The sequence below is a fragment of the Hemitrygon akajei genome, chromosome 19 (assembly GCF_048418815.1).
Source record: "Hemitrygon akajei chromosome 19, sHemAka1.3, whole genome shotgun sequence".
NCBI classification, from domain to species: Eukaryota; Metazoa; Chordata; class Chondrichthyes; order Myliobatiformes; family Dasyatidae; genus Hemitrygon; species Hemitrygon akajei.
In genome coordinates, this window is record NC_133142.1 from 40,946,642 (window position 1) to 40,969,323 (window position 22,682).

The 22,682-nt window shown below is 38.2% G+C and overlaps 1 protein-coding gene across 10 annotated transcripts in view; it reads right to left on the bottom strand.

Moving 5' to 3' along the window:
• The window catches only part of chl1b (cell adhesion molecule L1-like b), a 920,799-nt gene that overhangs the window by 24,918 nt on the left and 873,199 nt on the right, over positions 1 to 22,682 (bottom strand). For 8 of the 10 annotated variants that reach the window (XM_073072426.1, XM_073072427.1, XM_073072428.1 and 5 more), the window contains 4 exons: positions 18,455 to 18,568; positions 17,912 to 18,073; positions 16,177 to 16,308; positions 10,722 to 10,794 (listed from right to left, as the gene is read on the bottom strand). In XM_073072426.1, the coding sequence (XP_072928527.1) occupies positions 10,722 to 10,794; positions 16,177 to 16,308; positions 17,912 to 18,073; positions 18,455 to 18,568 (481 nt within the window). The remainder of the gene's footprint in view (positions 1 to 10,721; positions 10,795 to 16,176; positions 16,309 to 17,911; positions 18,074 to 18,454; positions 18,569 to 22,682) is intronic. The other 2 variants (XM_073072429.1, XM_073072431.1) reach the window with 2 other exon arrangements.

Sequence of the window (22,682 nt, forward strand, 5' to 3'; positions counted from 1 at the left end):
ACTCAAAATAGTACGAAAAATGTCCTTCCTTTTGGCAAATGTCCATTTAACTGATGCACTGTTTGGATGGGGCTGAAATGCTGGGAGCGCTCAGATACTTCCCGAGGCATGGTGACTTAGTTGGGATGAAGTGGAAGGAGTGGAACCATAGGCTAAACAAGAAATTTATTAAAAACATACATTCAGCATTCGTGGTTCATTTGAAGGGTTATGATTATGGTAGGAAAAAATTAGTAACACATCCTTAACACAAAACTGGGTGAAGTACCCCATCCGCATGTTCTGCTTTTGTTTCCTATTGTACTGCTGTATTGAAACAGTTCTAAATTCTAATTTACACATAACACAAGTTCTAATTAGGCATCTGGACTTGACTAGATTTCAAAGAAGATACTGGTGTCTGAAAATAGTTCCTCAGTCCTGATCTAGGCTGTGGGAATCAAGCAGGGCACATATTACATTTATTTTCTCTTAAGTTCCTTATGCTAGGTACCTTTGTCTAAATAATAACACTCCATTCTTTTCTGTATTAATCAAGTCACCACTGCAGAGATAGTTTAATGCTTTGAATCAATAAAACTGTATGTGTTGAATTGATTTTTCCCTTTTTTGCTACACTGTAACTAAGACGCAGTCATGAAGATAACAACAAAATCAAGATCTACACATGTTAAAGATGTAGCATTTAGTGAGAAACGTCATTTATTTCTGCAGTCATAGATCCAGGCTGTCATGGAAGCAGGAGAATATTGATAAATAGCAAAGATGATCATGATTATCATTGATCATTGAGAGATGAAAAGTTAGCTTTATTTGATTGAATACTCTGCCCCAGCAGATAGTTTAAAAAATGGTGAAGGAAAATTAAGTGCAAACAAAATGAGGGGCCAAAATTGAATTGGCATGGAAACTGTGTGGCAGATTAAAACCTCGCCTATTCAAATTTGTGAAAGCAAGGCACAACTTAGTGCTGTCTGACCATTTTTTATAATTTTAGCATCCAGCACCGCGAAGTGCACTGTGTAAAAACAAGGGGATGGATATCAGACGGTTGGTAGCAGTGCAAGGCAATTTGTGCTTATTAACGGCAGCCTTCACCTCTTAAAGCAGAGGCTTCTTGTGCCCGCAACCAGCGGTCATTCCAGAAGTCTTTGTGGATTGCTAAAGGAGATGGCAAATTATAATATGCAGCCCGGCACCAATTATCAGGGACAATCCGGAGGCTCTGATGACTTATTCCCATTCAAATCTTCACTCCTTCATTCCACAGCTTGCGCCCATCTGAGCAATTCACAAAATGTGGCACTGCTAATGGGAGTAATATGCATATAATAATAAACCTGACATTACACAGAATTGAACAGAGAAGCCCATAAGCATGTTTGAAAACTGCTCCGTGCCTGGATGGACCTGTCACACGGCAGGGCTTTATCTGAGGTGGCCTGGTGCATATTCCACACCCTCATCATCATGAGTGAGCAGCCTTTGCTGCCAACTCTTCAGAACGTTGCTCAGGAGCAGAAGCATGAGGTGGTGTTCAATGAGATGGAGATAGACAGGAGAGGGAAAGTGTTTGTCTAGGCTGCCCATGAAAGAACTTTGACCATGCAAAACATCAGCTGAATCCCTAGTTCCCCAGACATCAAGAATCCCAGTGTCACTGACCATCCACAGTGCTAAAAGCTATTCTAGATGGGTTTTTTTAAATCTACAAAACATCAATTTCTCAATACCATTTATATAGCTTCCCTAACTAGTTCTCCAATATCATGCTTTACCTTCTGTTAGTTGAACACCGCTCACTTTCAATGGAGGAGACAATTAATGCAATCAAAGGACTACCTCAAAAAGCTGTTATCAAAAAAAATATTTTCAACTCTGTTCCTGAAATGCTCTCCGACTGAAACATTCTCCAGATCATTGCCCAAAACTAGACTGAACATTGCTTGCTTTCTTGTTGTGCTGAAAGTACACAATTCAAGAATCACTCCCACTTCTATCATAAACATTTTTATTAAGCCAGCCTATTTTAGGATCATTAAAGACTTTAACTATCACTATAGTGCAGTTCATGCATGTTTTGGTAATTCATTTGAAAGTTATTGCTTATTTTCCTTCCCGTTACTTGGTCGCATTTAATACACTTTGACTTCACTTCTCCAGAAAAATACTGAAAATATGTAAGCTTTTTAAAATGCATTTACCAATGCATTTCCCTGAGACCAATTCGGAGACTGCTACATTTCAGGTCCTGTGGCAAATTCATTGATTCCAAAGTGGACCATGACCTGGCTATTCCTGTTCTCCTTCCTGCATACTTACAGCAGAGTTCACATCAGGTGAGATTAGTGTGAGAATGGACACAAATGCCCATGAGTTGTTTTGTCTACAGAATTATGGTACATTTTTATAAAGCCAAAGATATGCTCAAAACCGGATTCCTACAAGATGATGTTCTTTACCATTATTTTCAGAACCAAAATATAGTGTGAAGCTTCTAGACTCTGGTTCCTCCTGACCTGGCTCAATGTATGCCCTACATGGATTTCAGATACTCCTCAAGTATAAAATCCCTAAGTTTGAGTTGCCATATTCTACATCTAGAATATGTGAGTTTACTTGACTTCCTGTTTAGCACAGGGAGAGCAGGCATTAGACTTAGCTCTACTACAATGTTGGGAAAAATTTCATTCCAATTTAGTCGGTTCCAGCTTCTTCTTCTTCTAGTAATGTTTACTGGCGGTTGGCAGACCAATGTAAGGTGCATTACCGCCACCTACTGAGAATCATTCAAGCACACCAAATACCTTTCTTCTCGAAAGTCTTCCCCAACCCCACCATCCCTGTTACTACAACTCCACATAGATCTATGAGCATTAAAATCCCAAATCCATTAGCTAACAATCTTCTAGCATTCTGTTGTAAGATTAAAAAACAGAAAAAAGATAAAAAAGAAAAAAACATTATCAACCTTTCTTTGAATTCTGAATGTCATTTACCCCTTAATCATTAATATCAGAATCAGGTTTATTATCACCAGCATGTGACGTGAAATTTGTTAACTTAGCAGCAGCAGTTCAATGCAATACATAATAATAAGAAAAAACAAACAATAATAATAAAAAATAAAATTAATAATAAATCAATTAATCATAATTAATTAAAATTAATTATAAACATTATAAATAAACAAGTAAATCAAGTATGTATATTGAATAGATTAAAAAACTTGCAAAAACTTCTGAAGTCAAGTCTTTCAAACTAATCTTTTTCTGTCCTACGTTTAGGTTGTGCTGTATAATTTATCACATCTGCCATGAAAGTGACAAACAATCAGTGAATCCTTTGTTTTACAATCATGCACTTTACACACTGTCTTTAAACTGAACATTAATAGGTCCCATTGACATCGTCGTCTGTACTTTCCCCAATGCGCTATGCATATGATGTGCCCATTTTCACCTGAGCACACTGCACTTCCACAGCTTTATTAGATACAGGATATCCTGCATTAGCAGAGCTATGTTCCCCCCCACAGCTGATACACTTTAGCCAAATGCCTTCTGCACAATTGACATAATCATGTTCTCCACCACATCTACATCACCACTTTTTACCCTTTCACACCGCTGCTACATGACCAAACTTCTGGCATTGAAAACATCTCAGAGATGGCGGCACATAGACTTGAACATATAACTCATATAACCTAAATTAATCCAATCCAGCAACTTTTCCCCATCAAATGTGATCAATTTGAAATACCTCTTTCAACAGAGGTATTTCAACAGAGGTTACGGCCGAGAATGAACCAGAGCACAGAAGTATATAATCAGGGCATACTTATTCGACCCATTCCAAGGCTAAAGTGATAGCAACCATCTCAGACATGAGTACTGATACTTTGCGTGATTATCTTTTCTTAATAATCACCTGAACTTTGGAACACAAACAGAAACATCTGAATGAGGTGTCATGGAGCACTTGAGCCATCTGTACAGATATGTATTCTTCATCTTGATCTTTTCTTGAAGGCCCAAATGAACCACAGGCAAAGGGAAAAACCATGGTGTAGTGACAGAAAGAGGTGCACTGGGACAATAATCCACATTAAGCAACCATTTCCCATCCAACTAAAACTGAAGACCTTATGAATACAGTGCTCCCAACACTCTACTAATGTTGATGATAGTGGAGGACCAACTTTATGTCCTCTTATGTTAACCCGATAAACCATTGCTAACTTTAACCTGCATAGATTAAAAGGTACTGCACCCATTTCTACCAGTAATGATGAAATTGGGGATGATTTAATAACACGATAACAATGCTTGAGTTTGAACTTTATTTACTGACACATAAGCAACACATCCATAATTAAAGACACATCTGATCAAAGCAATATACCTTTGCCTGAGTGACCTCCTACTCACACACCAGTCACACCCAACTAAGCACCTGAGCACATTAAGGACCTTCTTTTACACTTCTCTAGAATTTTATCCACATGCACCTTCCACGTTAGCCTTGTGTCCATCAACATACCTGGAAACTCGACCACTGACTCAATTTTCAAGAGTTATACCATATAACTTGAGATCAATTGAAGGTGTAATGTTCCTTTTAGAAAAACAAATAACTTGAATTTTTGCAGCAGAAAAACTGAAAATGAAACCCCCACTGAGTCCTCATTCCTCCACTTCATTAGTAGCTGACAGCATTATCCTAACTATATAAGAGCAGGTATGTGATGTCGAGGATCTATAAGACACTCGTGAGAACACACTTGGAGTATTGTGTACGTACAAACTAGCTGGATGAACTCAGCAGGTCGGGCAGCATCTGTTGAAATGAGCAGTCAACGTTTCAGGCTAAGACCCTTCGTCAGGACTGAAGAAGGAGGTGGCAGGGGCCCTATAAAGAAGGTGGGGGGAGGGTGGAAGGTGTCAGGTGAAAAACCAATCAGAGGAAAGATCAAGGGGTGGGGGAGCGAAAGCAGGGAGGGGATAAGCAGGAGAGGTGAAGAAGGAGTGTAAGGGGAAAGCACTATGGTTAGTAGAAGAAGGCAGAATCATGAGAAAGGTGATAGGCAGTTAGAAGAGGAGGCACAGTGAAAGTGGTATGGGGCAAGGGAGAGGGAGGGAATTACCGGGATTTGGAGAATTCGATGTTCATACCAAGAGGCTGGAGACTACCCAGACAGTATATGAGGTGTTGCTCCTCCAACCTGAGTTTGGCCTCATCATGGCAGTAGAGGAGGTCATGTATGGACATATTCAAATGGCAATGTGAAGCAGAGTTGAAGTGGGTGGCAACCGGGAGATCCTGTCAGTTGTGGCGGACAGAGCAGAGGTGCTTGACGAAGCGGTTCCCCAATCTGCGTCGGGTCTCGCCAATGTAGAGGAGGTCGCACCGGCCGCACCAGGAGCACTGGATGCAATAGATTACCCCAACAGACTCACAAGTGAAGTGTTGCCTCACCAAGTGGAGTATTGTGTGCAGTTTTGGGCCCTTATTTTAGAAAGGATATACTGACATTGGAGAGGATTCAGAGAAGGTTCATGAGAATAATTCCAAGATTGAAAGGGTTACCATATGAGGAACGTCTGGCAGCTCTTGGGCTGTATTCCAGGAGAATGAGGGGGGATCTCATAGAAACATTCTGAATGTTAAAAGGCCTGAACAGGTTAGATATGGCAAAGTTATTTCCCATGGTAGGGGAGTCTAGGACAGGAGGGCACAACTTCAGGATTGAAGGCCGTCCATTTAGAACAGAGCTGCGGAGAAATTTCTTTAGTCAGAGGGTGGTAAATCTGTGGAATTTGTTACCACGAGTGGCTGTGGAGGCCAAGTCATTGGGTGCATTTAAGGCAGAGATAGATAGGTTCTTGATTAGCCAGGGCATCAAAGGGTATGAGGAGAAGGCAGGGAAGTGTGGATGACTGGAAGAATTGGATCAGCCCATGATTGAGTGGTGGAGCCGGCTCGATGAGCCAAATGTCCTACTTCTGCTCTCATGGTCTTAACTTATATTCCTGCCTTTCTTCCACACTGCACCATCATCAGCAATTACAATTTGGAAATGTCTGAGCCAACATACAAGGAAATATCATTAATTGTAATATTAAAAAGGAGTGGACTACACACATTCCCCTGTGGAGACCCATTATCTATCTCAGACTCCTTAGAGAATGTTGTATCTTCCCATCACTAAAAAACTGTGAATCCAATTGAACATTCTACGACCTATTCCCATCTTCCCCAGTTTAAGTAGCAATCTTTGTATCCATAACATATCAGAAGCTTTCTCCACATCAAAGTAAACTGCTACCACTGATTCTTTATTAACTTGAGCCTTACAAATATTGTATTCCAAACTTCAATGGTCAATCTCATTTTACAAAATCCAGATTGATATGTAGCCATTCCTCCACTACTTCCCACAAAATAAGAAAGCTTTTATACAACCATTTGTTCCATTATTTTACACAGATGTGGTTAGCAAAATACGTCTATACCTTTCAATTTTCAATTTAGGGATAACAACCACTAATTTTCAAGAAGCAGGAAGTCATCCTTCAACCCATATTGTATTAAAGATATGTTTGCACAAAACCAACCTAATTTTAAATCCAATAATTGTGTAAACATATTATAACAAATATCATCTTTTCCAGGTGATGTCTGACCAGCACCATTAATAGTCCTTTTAAGTTTGAACAATGTAATTTCAATATCCAAGCAGGAACTGGAACATTCTTTTTTCTTGGTAATCTGAGGATTGCTTACCAAAACTGTTTCCCTAGAAGACCTATAATTTTACTTAAATTGGCTGAACTATGTATACATATATTTGTTTTTGCTAATTAATAGGCATCTGTTAGTCTCTAAAGACCATGGATTTGCACCTTGGAAAGTTTCCAGGGCGCAGGCCTGAGCAGGATTGCATGGGAGACTGGCAGTTGCCCATGCTGCTAGTCTCCCCTCTCCACACCATCGATGCTGTCCAAGGGAAGGCCAAGGGCCGATACAGCTTGAGACCAGTGTTGTCACAGAGCAATGTGTGGTTAAGTGCCTTGCTCAAGGACACAACACGCTGACTTAGCTAAGGCTTGAACTAGCGACCTTCGGATCATTAGATTTAACCACTTGGCCATGCGCCAACACTGTTTTTGCTAATAATTCTGTCTTTTCAGAGTCAGCAGCTGCAACCTTCTCCCCACCATACAAAACCAGTAATGTATCAAGTTTTCTATCTCCAGCCATTTTCTGTATCATACCACAATCCTGCCCCATCTCTTTCCCAATACTGTCACAGTACATTCTCCAATACATTTTCCTGGACCTTCTCAATATTCTAACTATAGCTTGAGCGCTTTTATATTGTATGAAAGATGAATAGGAGTAACATTGTCTCATTTTCCTAAAAGCTCCTTCACAGCTCTTTTGCATTCATCCATTCACCAAAGAACAGCTTTCCTTTTATTATCTCCCAACGATCTGGGAATTGATTCTTTAGCTATTGAGTTGAGTACAGAGCACAAGATATTATTACTCAACTTGATATCCTCCAAAACCAAATAATCAGGAAATCTACTTCACATAAATCATAAAATACATCCCAATTTACCCTATTAAAATTCCATCTGGGGATTTGAGATACTTTCTTCTGATACACATCTATTCCCATTGTACAGATAATGGGAAATGATCACTCCCCACTGTTGTATCATTATACAATCCCTAGTTATACACACTCACTACATCCTCAGACACCAGCGTAAGGTCTATAGCAGAAACAGTATTACTAAATAAATTTATCCTTGTATTTGTACCATCATTCAAGCACACAAAGAGAGTTTCCACAACTTACCCATTCACATTTGTGTCAATACAACCCCACACAGCACGGTGAGCATTAAAATCCCCTCACCATATAACCTTATTTTCCCTCATTTCCACCCATGCTTTCCAACATACTTGCTGTTATTTTCAGAAGGGTTATAAAAATTATTATTTGTACTTTACTATTCTTTCCTCATATTTTAACCATCATTGATTCAGAAACAACCCCAATTACCATAACTCAATGTGCTATCCCATTTTTTACAAGATAGCCACTCTTCTTTCATTACCTATTTTCTGATTGCATCTTATATCAACAGAACCTTGTACAGTATCTTAAAATTTAGATAAGATTACAACTAGGATTTCCTGTACACATATAGCATTAAGTTTATTTTGTATATCTTCAATAAAGTTCTTAAACTCTTGACCATTAACTAATTGGCTTCTAGCATTTCATTGTAAAATTAGAAGAACAATTAACAACGTTCTTGGAAGTCTGAACTTTATTTACTTCTCCTTGTAATGCATCATTGATAACCTTTACAGTTAAGACTTTTATCTCCAGATGCTTTTCTACAGTTTTTAATATAATTTTAATTTCTTCTGTCCTATTTTTAGTTTGTGCTGTACAATTTCTCACATCTGCCATAAAAGTGACATGCTGCATTTCCAAGCTTACTTATATAGAGGACAAATAAGCAGAGCTATGCTCTTCTCCACAGTTGCTACATTTTTGCTTTGCACAATTGTCATAATCATGTTCTCCATCACATCTACCATACAATTTTTTACCCTTTCACACAGCTGCTACATGACCAGACTTCTGGCATTGAAAACATCTCAGAGGAGGCAGCACATAGACTCAAACCATGTAGCTCATATAACCTAACATAACACTATCTAGCAACTTTAGTTTTCCATCAAAACCAAAAAAGCTGCCTGTTCTTACTCCACCACAAAACCCTTTTAAACATTTAGCATCCACTACATTTCCACTGACTGAATTATTTTCAACTTGTTCCATGGATAGAGCAGCTATTCCCAACCTTCTTTACGCCATGGACCCCTACCAGTAACTGAGGGGTCAATGGACCCCAGGTTGGGAACCACTGATTTACAAGCACTCCAGAGATTACTCCCCACAGTCACTGTCACTCAATACAATTCCTCTGTATTACTTTCCATCCTCTCACAGCTTTTAACTGCAAAGCTTTCTCACACTGCTCCTATCTTTACAAAATACTAAGAGTGCCCCATCTCTTAAAAGTTTTGCCACCAAAATATCTCTGAATGCTTTTTTTCAGATCCTTAGTTAACTTAATCAGATTGATATCAGAAACAGATCCACATTCAAAACTCAACAATAGCTTAAACTCTTCCTTCCTTCTTTTGTTTAAATCCTGTCTATTGCCTTCATCAGTGGACAAAAAAACCCACTACAATCCTCAATTGGCTGCTTATTTTCCCATTTCCCAGAAACCTGCCATTTGCCTTCCCCCATACAGCTCCTATCACCCAAAACCACTTCCTGTTTGCTACCTTTGTCTCCTCCGTTGCTTCCTGCATTTCTATCCCCTATCCTGCCTGAGGAAAATCTCCCATCATCAAGCTTAGTCCTTTGCTCCAACCCTAATCAACAGCTGAGTCCACTGAGCCAGTCTACCTCTGCCCAAGTACTGAGCAACCCTCTGCACACCTCCCCAAAGCCCTAGGTGGTTCCTCCGTTTACTGCTTTTCCTTGAACTTTGTGGATCCTTAATTCAATTGTTATTCAATGAAACATAATTGTTTTTCCCAGGTCTGTATAATTGGCAAATATCCTTCTGCTTATAACAGTCTAATTAAAACTCAATCAGTCCCATCAATAGCAAGCCACAACTATTAATTCCTGGCCATGTTTACTGACAATTGTTAATTATCACTGACTTATATTTTGAGTTTTACATTAATGAGCTATGTTCAACTCCAGCTCAGCTGACTGCACCTTACAATAATGTTGACAATGATGATAATGTTGCTCAGTGTTAGAATGCAGTCAATTGCACTGCAAGTTCTGGTATCTACTTCTGTGCAAATAAACAAAAAAGCCCAGAAATCGATGCAAGAGGTTCCCTATTGCTTCACAGGTGCACTGGTATACTTTTCACTGATATATGTGGCACTGACATCAACGTGACAATGTAAAGCAGAGGTACTTATCCAGTTATTCTTTGCTATAGTTTGCAGAAATGCTTAGGGATGATGCATTGGAGAGTTGATGCTTTTTTTAAAACTGTCAAATAAACAACCTGGAAAATTAATTTTACAAGTATAGGATATCATTTCCTCAGAAGATCACCAGTATTGTAGATTTAAATGAAAACTAACATCAGCAAGGAGTATGATAGTTTTGGTTCACCCGAATGTGGAAAATTAACTATACCACTTACCTCTATTTGTCACTCTCATAAGTTCGTGTTTACAGATTCAGCACACCTCTTTGCTATGCAGATTCACAAAGCTCAGGTACTATCCTATCATCACATTCATTTCTGAAATAAAAAGTCTCAGCGAAACAGCTGTAGGAATCCTAAATATTGTATCAGTCAGACTGTGGATGATGGGTTACTGTTACTATGTAACCGAGCTGAAAATGGTCATTTATGACATCTGAGTGGTTTCTGAATTAATTTGATTTGACAGGCAGTTTAAAAATAAATATAGTTAAAGTGCATGGATTCAGCTGAAATTCTTTATGAGAAGGGGCTGCAACAATACTTGCATGGCATTTAAATATGCTTGGAATTTAAGTAACAAAGCAAGGTTTAATTAGTCAAAATTGATAGAACATAAATGATAAAGGTATTTCATTCAAGTTCTCTAAAAATGTTTACCCATATTCTCCAAAAGTCTGTTCTTTCATTGGCCGTGCTTCTGGATCTGCCCGGGCATCTTCCTTATCTTTAACTGGAGAAGTAAATAAAAATACAAAAGATATCGTATATCAAACTTTGACACAAGAGATACAGAGATGCTAGAAATCTGGATCAACACACGCAAAGCGCTGAAGAAACTTAGTGCATTCGGCAGCACTTATAGGTGAAAATTAAGTTGATGTCTCAGACTGGGACACTAACAAGGATGACGGCAGAAAAGCAATAGCTGGTGTTTCTGGTGGAAACTCAGAAGGCAGAAGAAAGATGCACCCCAAAGATGAAGAAGTATTCTAAAGGGAGGATGAGGTAACCCACAATGGACAAAGGAAGTCAAAGACAGTGTAAAAGCAAAAGAGAGGGTATGTAATAGTGCAAAAATTTGTGGGAAGGAAGAGGGTTGGAAACTTTTAAAAACCAATAGAAGGCAACTAAAATGCCATAAAGAGAGAAGATGAAATATGAAGGTAAGCTATCCAACAGTATAAAAGAGGATACAATATTTTTTTAGATATGTAAGATGTAAAAGAGAGATGAATGGGGATATTGAACCTGTGGAAAATGACACTAGTAATGGGGGAAAAAGAAATGGTGGAGGAACACAATAAGTTTTACATCAGACTTCACCGTGGAAGACACTTGCAGTATGCCATAGATTGGAGATTATCAGAAGACAGAGATGAATGTAGTTGCTATTACTAAGGAGAAGGTGTGTGGGAAGCCGAAAGGTCTGAAGGTGAATCAGATGGAATATATCCCAGGGTATTGAAAGAGGTAGCTGAAGAGATTGTGGAGGCATTAGTAATGATCCTAGATACTGGAATGGTTCCTTAGGGCTGGAAAATTGCAAATGTAAGTCCACTCTTTAAGAAGAGAGGGAGAAGATAATAAATTATAGGCCAATCAGCCTGATCCAGTGGTTAGTAAGATGTTGAAGTTTGTTATTATGGATGAGGTTTCGAGGTATTTGGAAGCACGTGATAAAGTAGGCCAAAGTGAACATGATTGCCTTAAGAGAAAACCTTGCCTGACAAATCTGTTGGAATTCTATGAGGAAGTAACATGGAAGATAGTCAAAGGAGAGTCAATGGATGCTGCTTATTTGGATTTTCAGAAGGCCTTTGACAAGGTGCCACAAGTGAAGCTGTTTAGCAGAATAAGAGCTGATGGTATTACAGGAAAGGTACTAGAATGGTTAGAAGATTTGCTGACCGGCAGGTGGCAAAGTGTGGGAGCAAATGGGCCTTTTCTCGTTGGCTGCAAGTGACTAGTGTTGTGCCACAGCGGTTGGTGTTGGGACTGCTTCTTTACACATTGTATGTCAATGATTTGGATGAAGGAATTGATGGCATAGTGGCCAAATTTGCGGACGAGTCGAAAACAAGTCGAAGGGCAGGTAGTGTTAATGAAGCAGGGTACCTTCAGAAGGACAATAGACAGATTGAGGGAATGGGCAAAGAAGTGGCAGATGGAATATAATGTGCCAAAGTGCATGGTCATGTATTTTGGCAGATGGAACAAAGGTGTGGACTAATTTCTAAACAGGGAGAAAATTCAAGAAACAGAAGTGAAGACCGACTCAGGAGTCCTCGTACAGGATTCACTAAAGATTAATTTCCAGATTGAGTTGCTGGTAAGAAAGGCAAATAGGATGTTAGCATTCTTTTTGTGAGGACTAGAATACAAAATCAAGGATGTACTGCTGATGCTTTATAAGGCATTGGTCAGATCACACTTGGAGTATTGTGAACAGTTTTGGGCCCTTTATCTAAGAAAGGATGAGATGACATTGAAGAGAGGCCAGAGAAGACAGACAGACGTACTTTATTGATCCAGAGGGAAATTGGGTTTCGTTACAGTCGCGCCAACCAAGAATAGTGTAGAAATATAGCAATATAAAACCATAAATAATTAAATAATAATAAGTTAATCATGCCAAGTGGAAATAAGTCCAAGACCAGCCTATTGGCTCAGGGTGTCTGACACTCCGAGCGAGGAGTTGTAAAGTTTGATGGCCACAGGCAGGAATGACTTCCTATGACGCTCAGTGTTACATCTCGGTGGAATGAGTCTCTGGCTGAATGTACTCCTGTGTCTAACCAGTACATTATGGAGTGGATGGGAGTCATTGTCCAAGATGGCATGCAACTTGGACAGCATCATCTCAAGGTTCATGAGAATCATCCTAGGAATGAAAGGGTTAACATGTGAGCAGCATTTGATGGTTCTGGGCCTGTATTCACTGGAGTTTAGAAGAATGAGGAATAACTCATTGGAACATATCTAATATTAAAAGATCTGGATAGAGAGGATGTGGAGAGGATATTTCCAACAGCGGGGGAATCTAGGACCAAAGGACACAGCCTCAGAATTGAGGGACATCCATTTACAGTAGAGGTGTGGAAATAATTTTTTAGCCAGAGCATGCTGAATCTCTAGAATTTTTTGCCACAGATGACTGTGTGGGCCAAGTCATTGGATATATTTAAGGAGGAGGTTGATCAGTTGTTCATTATTCAGGCTGTCAAAGGTTAAGGTGAGAAACGCATGAGAGTGGATGTTAATTACTTGGATTTTCAGACGGCTTTTGATAGAGGGTCACAATATACAATATACAAGATAGGAGCCCATGGTATAACAGAAAAGGTACTAGCCCAGATAGAGGATTGGCTGAATTGCAGAAGGCAAAGAGCATAAATCAAGGAATAAACCTGCACTCAACTTCAATAAGACCAAAGAACTGATTGTGGACTTCAGAAAGTGTATGATGAGGGAACACACAACTGTCCTTGCAGAGGGATCAGAAGTGATGTCAGTGAGCAACTTCAAGTTCCTGGATGTCAATATCTCTGAGAACCTAACTTGGATCCAGTATATTGATGTAGCTATAAAGAAGGCAAGAGAACAGCTATATTTCTTTAGGAGTTTGAGGAGATTTGGTATGTCACCAAAAATACTCGCAAATTTCTACAGATGTACTGTTGAGAGCACTCTAACTGACTGCATCACTATCTGATACGGGGCGGCGGGGGGGGGGGGGGGGGGGCGCTACTGCACAGGACCAAAGTAAGCTGCATGGAGTTGTAAAATCAGTCAGCTCCAGCATGCGCACTAGCCTCCATAGTATCCAAGACATCCTTAAGGACTGGTGCCACAAAGAGGGGGTCATTAAGGACCCCCACCACCCAGGACATGCCCACTTCTCATTGCTACCATCAGGAAGGAGGTGCAGAAGCCTGAAGGCACACTGTCAATCATTCAGGAACAGCTTCTTCCCCTCCGCCATGCAATAATTTTCAGAAGGCCTTTGACAGAGGGCATTGAACCATGAACTCTACCTCACTCCTTCTGTTTTATTGCTATTTTTGCACTACTCATTTAATTTATCAATTTAATATAGAGTTACTGTAATTCAGTTTTATTTATTATTATGTATTGCATTGTACTGCTGCCGCAAAGTTAACAAATTTCACGACATATGCTGGGGATGTTAAACCTGATTCGGATTCTAAAGAATGATTTTTATGTTTGGTTGCTGGTGATGAGAATACATGGCGTTCCACAGTGGCTGGAGTTGGATCTGCTACTTCAACATTACACAGTATGTTAATGTTCTGCACGATGGAATTGATGGCTTTGGTGGCCAAACTCCGCTCAGCTTACTTCAGTCCTGTGCAGTAGTGCCCACCCAACCCTGTACCAGATGATGAGTGCTCTGCACAGTACATCTGTAGAAATTTGCGAGCATTTTTGGTGTCACACCAAATCTCCTCAAACTCCTAAAGAAGTATACCTGCAGATGATGCAAAGATAGGTGGAGGGGCCGGGATTATTCAGGAAGAAGAGAGTCTGTACAAGGTTAAGGGAAATGAGAAAGAAGTGGCAGAGGAATACAGCATAGGGAAGTGTATGATCAACCTCTTTGGCGTAGACTCTTATCAGAAATTGGAGGTGCAGTGGGACTCAGGAATTCTAGTGCAGGATTTCCTCAAGGTTAACTTGCAAGTTAAGTCAGCAGTAAGGAATGCAAATGCAACATTTGCATTCGTTTTGAGAGCACTGGAATATAAAATCAAGGACATAATATTGAGGCTTAATATGGCTTTGTTTAAACCACATCTGAAGTACTATGAGTAGTTTGGGGCACCATAACCAAGGAAAGACCAAGGTTCTTGATTGGTCAGGGTGTCAAAGGTTACAGAGAAAAGACAGGAGAATGGTACAGAGAGGAAAAAAATCAATCAAACTTGATGGGCCTAATTGCCAATGTTGTTCCAATGTCTAATGGTGTTATGTTCTTAAAATCAGAATAAATCCATGAACTTGAAACATGAACAGAAAACTATGAAACCAGCATCTTATTTCTGATATCCATTTACTAGTTAACATTGTTATATAACTATTGTTTCTATTAATTTCTTCATTTTTCTCCAATCAATTACTCAAGTAGAAGACTTGAGTAACTACTATACTGACTAAACAAAAATGTAGGTTAAAAGGAACATCACCATACTGCTTCAGTTTGAAATGAACTTTGCCTGTATTCCAGTTAGTTATAAATTCAAGTAACGTCTTGTCTCCCTTGGTTAATCACTTTTTTGTATTGCATTTTAATAACCAATTAACAAAGTGTATGAATAATTGATGGCCATAAGTTTTTGTAGTGAATTTGGAGATATTTCAGAAAATTCACAACATCACATACTGGACAGTGTTTGTAATTAGGCCATTAAGGGAACCATGAATGTGATGGTTTTCATTCTAAATGTTTATGAAAACACCTTCAGCAGTAGACTTCTATATAAATGCCTGCTGATATTGAAGGGAACTGGCATGCTCAAGGCTTTTCAGAAGTTGATCTCCAATGATTTTACATATCAGTATCTTGATTAAGGATAATCTGTTGATTAAAGGAGATTAGAGGATGAGGTTAATGGTATCATGTTGTCAATTAATTTGTCAAAATAAATTTGGAAATAAAATGGTGATTTTGGAAGCAAGGCCTGTGATGGTGGTGAAAGAGGAGTATCTCTGATGTACCAGCTGAGGAACATGGGAGTTTCCATTCCTAAGTTGAACACAGTAATTTATTTTATGAAAGACGCTGCAGAGCTGTTGCACATATTCTAATTTCTTTATCTATGCAAAAGTGATACAATGAAGTAGCCATTAATTGATTATAATTAGATGATATTTAATTGTGGACTTGTTTTGCTATTTAAGGGTTAAATCAAATTTTAAAATGTTCTATTTTCATGCCTAGCTATCCAGACTAATGTTTAAACCTGTTCTGATGACCTTTTCTTTCCTCTTGGGCCTTACATTCCCTCAGTTAGAAGCACTATACCTCCTTTATATTTGTAGTCAGTGTTTTTTTTACAGTCATGCAAGCATAATAATAAAATTTAGTGCATACCTGAATATTTTCCTCCTTTGTTTCTCTTTATGAAGCAAGCAATTAGTAAAATCAAGGTAAGGAGAGCTACGGCACACATTAGGCCAATAAACCATCCTTGTGTAGATATTCCTCTGTGTATTCCTGCATAAGCTGTGGTGGGCCATATAATTAATCATTAAGAAAAGAAGCAATTAGTAGAATTAAATGATTGTTTTAACCATCAGAAAAAAAGATAAAATGCAAGACAAATTGTTACAACTTTATGCAATTGTTATATCATCTATCATTTTTACTCATCCGCCTAATCTAAATGTCAGGAATTGTTACATTTTGGAGATTTAAACTTGCGTATTAGAAACTGATTACTTATTTCATATATCCATGCAAAATATGTCTAACCTGGCAATGCACCACAAGAATAAAATTTCACATGCTTCAATGGGCAATTATACCCTTGAAATATGTTTTATTGGAACAAACACAATCATTGACGTCATTTGGCACAATGCCCACATTAAAGATTAAATGAGAAAAAAAAGGAGGCAAGCACAACTTCGAATTTACTTAAAAGATAACATAACACATCTATATTCCAAATATAACCTGACTACAGAGAATGATTTTTATTTTAATCTTAGCCATTGATATCATTACTGCAATGACCTTTAGGCAGTGGACAACCAGCCTTTGCTTCCTTTCTAACTCCATTCTAGATGTCCATGAAGCTACATATGAACTGAGGAAAGCAAGCTGTCACAGTTACATCCTGAAAATACAATTATGGGTAACATTGTGTGTAATAACCATTTCTTCCCTATTAGATAAGAATTTAAGCAAACTGTTCTTGACATCTGCTTTACAAATACATAAAATTATTCAGGGAATTGAGAATAGGTTTGAAATTCAAAAGGAATCCTGAATTACACTGTGTGCTTGGATATTGATTAGGTTGATTCATTCACTGTTATCTCATCATGTATGAATTTGGCTTGAAATACCAGTCATGAATGAATTATAAAGCATGGCAGTAAGAACCAGTCAGGGGAGGGGAAGGCTCAGCAGTTCATGCACAACAATGCTCATAAGTTAACAAAAAGCAAGTTAATCTAACAGGAGAGCAGCAAAGCATAAAGAAAGGCAAAGAACTAAACATAATGTGCACCTGGACCTTAGTCCCAATATAATTCATGCAAATATGTGATTTCCTGTATCTTGTGCTGACATGGTTATTTTCGTAATCTTAAACATAAATATTTGTTTCCATAGCAACAACAATTCTTTAAAATACAAGTTTAGATTTCCCTCAGTGGCGGAGCAAAACTTGGCCAATTGTATTGGGCTGAAATGGGTTTGGGAGGAGAAAATATTGGAGGGATAATTGTTTGCTGCTGGTAATGATCTGTTGGATACCATATAAGAGATGTTGATTTTTCAAGGAGATGGCATAATTGGCAACTGCTCGTGTTTATTGACTGAAGATCAGGCCAGGAAATGCTTACATCTGCTGGCTGAATCTGGAATGCAAAATCGGGTTTTGTAGGTCATTCAAACAAAGAAATTGGGAGGGATGATGATGGGGAAATTATTGTGAGGGAGTCTTACACTTCAATCATTTTGGCCCAAGGCCTCCAGCTCCCACCCACCACCACTGTTTCCAATCCCACAATGAGCTCCGCCACTGTTTCTTCATTCTGTTTTGTTTTAGCGTCTGAAAAGATAGCTGACTAAATTTTAAATGGGACCAGTGCCTCACCTTTTCCCCTGGTTTCTATAACATCTTCAAAAATGCTAGTGTTATCAAACCAGTTCTTAGCCATAAGTCGGATTGTATATTCAGTTCCAGGTTCTAGCCCTCCTAAGATGTGGAAATTTTGTGAAACATTTACTGCGTCTGAAATCTTCCATTTACCTTTACCTATGGAAATTGCATTAAGAAAATTAACTCCAACACAATGGTCGGGATTTTAATCCCAAAACAACTCAAGAATAGTCAAGTTAAATTATAAAATTTAATGCCACACTTAACAGTGCATTCTAATACTTCTTAAAATGCCATCATGGGCATATGTTATTGGTAACTATAACAATACATATTAAATAGGAAAAATACATTCTTTTAGTTATCATAAAACATAGCCTGTAGCTGCTGCTAATTTGAGAGCAAGTTATAAAGAAGTTAACTGTGTTGATCTGCTTCATTAATCATAGTTAGCAGGGCTAGTAGGAAAGCTACATTAATAGGTCCAGAGGGATCTCTCTACAATTTCTGCAGAATTAGAAATGGAGAACAGCTTACGGTTATTCATGTATGCAACATAAAATTCAGAAGCTGCATGTCCCATTCCTGGAATCCAGCTGATGTTTGCATATGTTGCACTTACAGAAGAACTGATGTTCAGCAAGACAGGAACTATTGAATAAGTAACAAGACAAGCAATATTCCATTAATGCAGCATTGTTATTTGCAGATAGAGGAAAGTGAAGAGGAGAGTTAGATTACAACTTTGTCAATAGCATGCACACTTCAGGGTTTGTAATTAAAGATCAGATAAAGCAGTGCCGGGGAGCTGTTGGAAGCTGATTAGATTCTGGCCTGAAAATCAACAGTAAGTGCTTGTTTGTCATGGCATTTAAATTAATTTTAAACCTTGACATACTGCAGGATGAAACAAAGCAATAACTATGAATCAAAAACAATAAACATTTAATTTTTACAAATTAGTTTCCATTGCTGCCTGACAAATTGACTGTTCAGAAGAATGACAATGCAGGCTGAATTAGAGTTAATTGATACAACATCCAATTCAAATATTTTCATTTGAAATTTAGAAGCTCCAGAACATCCAACACCACAATGTTCCATTCTGCAGTAAGGTGTCAACATACAGCAAGCTCCATAAAAAGAAAACATGTCACTTTGATCTTATTAGTTGATCAATTGAAAAGGTTTTGCTAAGCCCAAGGGTACAGATTCAAACAAATTGGTATAACTGATGAGATAGTAACTGAATAAAAGGCGGACTCTGCATCGCCAAAATCATAGAATAATACAATGTTTTATACGCCACTATTACAACCATTTTAACAGAACAATGTTTGATATTACCAAACTTGTCACTGAGGGCTTTGCAGAACTGCCACTGAAGGCTGCTCAGAGTAAGAATTTTATTGAGCACAAGGAAATGATTGGTGATAGAAGTGCAATTTAAGCAGTAGTTTAATCTAGGCCATGTTTCTTCAATAACATAAAAGAAACATGTTGTTCTCTGGTATCTCAGCCTTCAATATAATTCAAAGTTATGTTAAAATAATGCTGTTAAACATAAAGTCAATGTCCATTAATGTTTCAACAGTATACCCTTCATGTAATATATTGAAAGAAATAAACTATCATATTCTTAGGAATACTTTATCCTTCTAAGGTGTGAAAGACCCCCACTCATACATTTTAGAAGTGTGAATGAGTCACATTGTATTCACAAACATGTAAATAATCTGCGAGGTATTGGTTGTCTGGAGTTACATTCTAAGTTATGAATAACTTTGGGCAGTGGTTTAGGCCATATCCAATTATATATCATTAGATAGAGTGTTTTGTAAGTCCTAGTTTGAAAGGGATCTAGTTCTTGCAAGTAGCTTCATTATTATGGTCCCTGTAGTAAATTTCATCTGTGGAAAAAAGATTGACACAGCAGGAACAAATTACAGATCTCTACATGAAACTTCTTTGTACACTGAAAACAAAATCACAATGCTTGAGATCATTTCCTGTGTTGTGGCACAAAATTTGGTGCTGCTGAAATGCAAGCTATTATGCAACTTAATATGAAATACCTACAGTAAACAGAGAATCATGGGCAATTGGGATGGCGGGCAGAGTGGTAATGGAAAAGAATGTAGAGAGATCAATGACACCACTTGAATAACATACATGCCACTATTAATTTACCATGTATATATTTTCAAATGCATGTAAGCAATTCAGAACAAAATAAGTAATAGTTTTTCCAGGGGGTTTCCAGTGTTCAAATATATAAAATGCGAATATTTATAAGTTTTCAAGCTTCTATGTTGTGACTTGTGTCAATTATGACATTTAGTGCATTTTGTTTTACAGATTACTACTACATAGTAAACAACTATTTAATACCAGTTCTGTGAACCTATCCTATTTAGAAACTGTAATCTTAAGGTGAAATATGACATATAAATACATTATTTGTGAACTTTCTTGACAGAAACATCAGGTTCCAATCACTGTGGCTAACAAAATGAGCAGTTACAAGTAAATTGGAAGGTTTCGAAGCCAACAAAAACTACTTGAAAAATCTTTTGCTGCACTTATATCACATCAACTGTAATCCTTGTATTCATTATCTCAGTTCAATCATCATAAAACTATAAGGTTGCTTACATTCAGTTTGTTGGTTTTCTCTGATCATTTCACACTTCTGCAAGTGATTGCTAATCCACTGCTAATGTAACCCAATGCCGTGGTTACACTAACTCTTCTGTATTTACTAGGTCTATCCTCACAACTAGTTTTGAACAAAGGAATAATATTTGAAACTTTCCTACTCACAGGCACCACTCGTGAATTTGTAGATTTTTAGAAGATTATGGCTTCGGCCCCAATAATTTCCATCCTCTGCTTTCAGAATGGATGACACACGCAGAACTATTTGTGCATCAAACTTTTCCAGACCTTTTTTTAAATCAATTTTTAGCCCAACCAAAATTTCAATATTATCTTCCTTTGTTAAATTAATTTCTACAAGGTTGCCCAACTACACCAGCTCATGGCCAATTTTGCAATTCTCCATGTATAAGCGCTGGAAAATTTTTGGAGAGGAGAAACAGGTATACTTTTGGCTGTGCTTTGCACTGGAAGATTCAACTAAGCACAGTCTCCTCACCTCTTCCTAAACCATCAAGGTCATGCTTAATTTTGCACTGAATGAGATTCAAGCAATACTTTAAAAATCTGCATGGGGGTAAACCCAGGAACAGTGTGGATACCAGTTTTGATAAAGACTAAATGTTGCCATTAATGTACAAGTTACCTTTTCAAACAGCTTTCAGAGAAGGTCAACATATTTAATCATGTTAAGGGAAGCAGAAATTACTGCAATAAATGGCTTTGTTGTGAACAATTTTAATTGGACTCTTACACATCATTAACATTGCACATTATTTGAGCCATACATTTCTTTTTTGTATTAAAGTGACGTTAATGTTTCACCATGATGATATGACCAGCCAACAATGTCCTTATATCTTTTAATACTGAATGAAAAAAATGTCGTTTTCTTTCATTTGTTGATTATTTATTGCTACCTGAAGCAAATCATTTCTAATTCCATCAAAGGTCAGTAATTGGTGATTAGGCTTTTTAAAACTGCACTTGTAGGTGGGATGCAGGCCCCAATGCATACCGAAGTGACTGAAACTGATGATGATATAAGTGCAGGGCTGAATCAGAAAGGTTGGGTACAGACAAAATTGAGGTGGCGGGGTTCAGGCCAAAGAGCGTACTGAAGCTAAAGGACCTGAAGTCTGGATGACAATTTAAGCACCTGGCTGAATCAGAAAGGTCGGGTGCAGGCCAAATTGAGGCAGTGGAGCTCAAGCCCCAAAGTGGAAGTGACTGAACCGAATGTTTGAAAGAAGATTTAGGCACCAGGCCAGATTGAAAAGGATAGGGTGTCAAGACATGGGACAGTTCAGCTTGCCACTCAGTGAAGTTTACTCGGCTCTGCACTGAACTAAGTCAAGTCAAGTCACTTGTTATTGTTAATTCAACCATAACTGCTGGTACAGTACACAGTAAAATCGAGACAATGTTTTTCAGGACCATGGTACTACATGAAACAATACAAAGACTACACTGAACTATGTAAAAACAACACAGAAAAAAAACTTCACTAGACTACAGACCTACCCAGGACTGCATAAAGTGCACAAAACAGTGCAGGCATTACAATAAATAATAAACAAGACAATAGGCACAGTAGAGGGCAGTAAGTTGGGGTCAGTCCAGACTCTGGGTATTGAGGAGTCTGATGGCTTGGGGAAGAAACTGTTACATAGTCTGGTTGTGAGAGCCTGAATGCTTCGGTGCCTTTTCCCAGATGGCAGGAGGGGGAAGAGTTTGTTTCTGAGGGGTGTGTGGGGTCCTTCATAATGCTGTTTGCCTTGCGGATGCAGTGTGTAGTGTAAATGTCTGTAATGGCAGGAAGGATCTATGAGCAAACTTTCTTTGTTGTAGTCAATTCAGAACACTATTGGCTTGCATTTATTCCTTGCATGATTTGTATTATTTTTTTCTCTGCACAATATGTGTATGGCAGTCTTTTTTAAAATGGGATCTTTTGTGTTTCTTTGTTTTCTGGCTGCGTGTTAGGAGACGAATACATTGATAGTGTATTTTGAACTTTGATAACTTCAGTATTAGTAAATGTTGCACAATACTGTTAAATTCTATAGAACTGGATGCAATCTCTGATTGTTCTTACAAACCAATG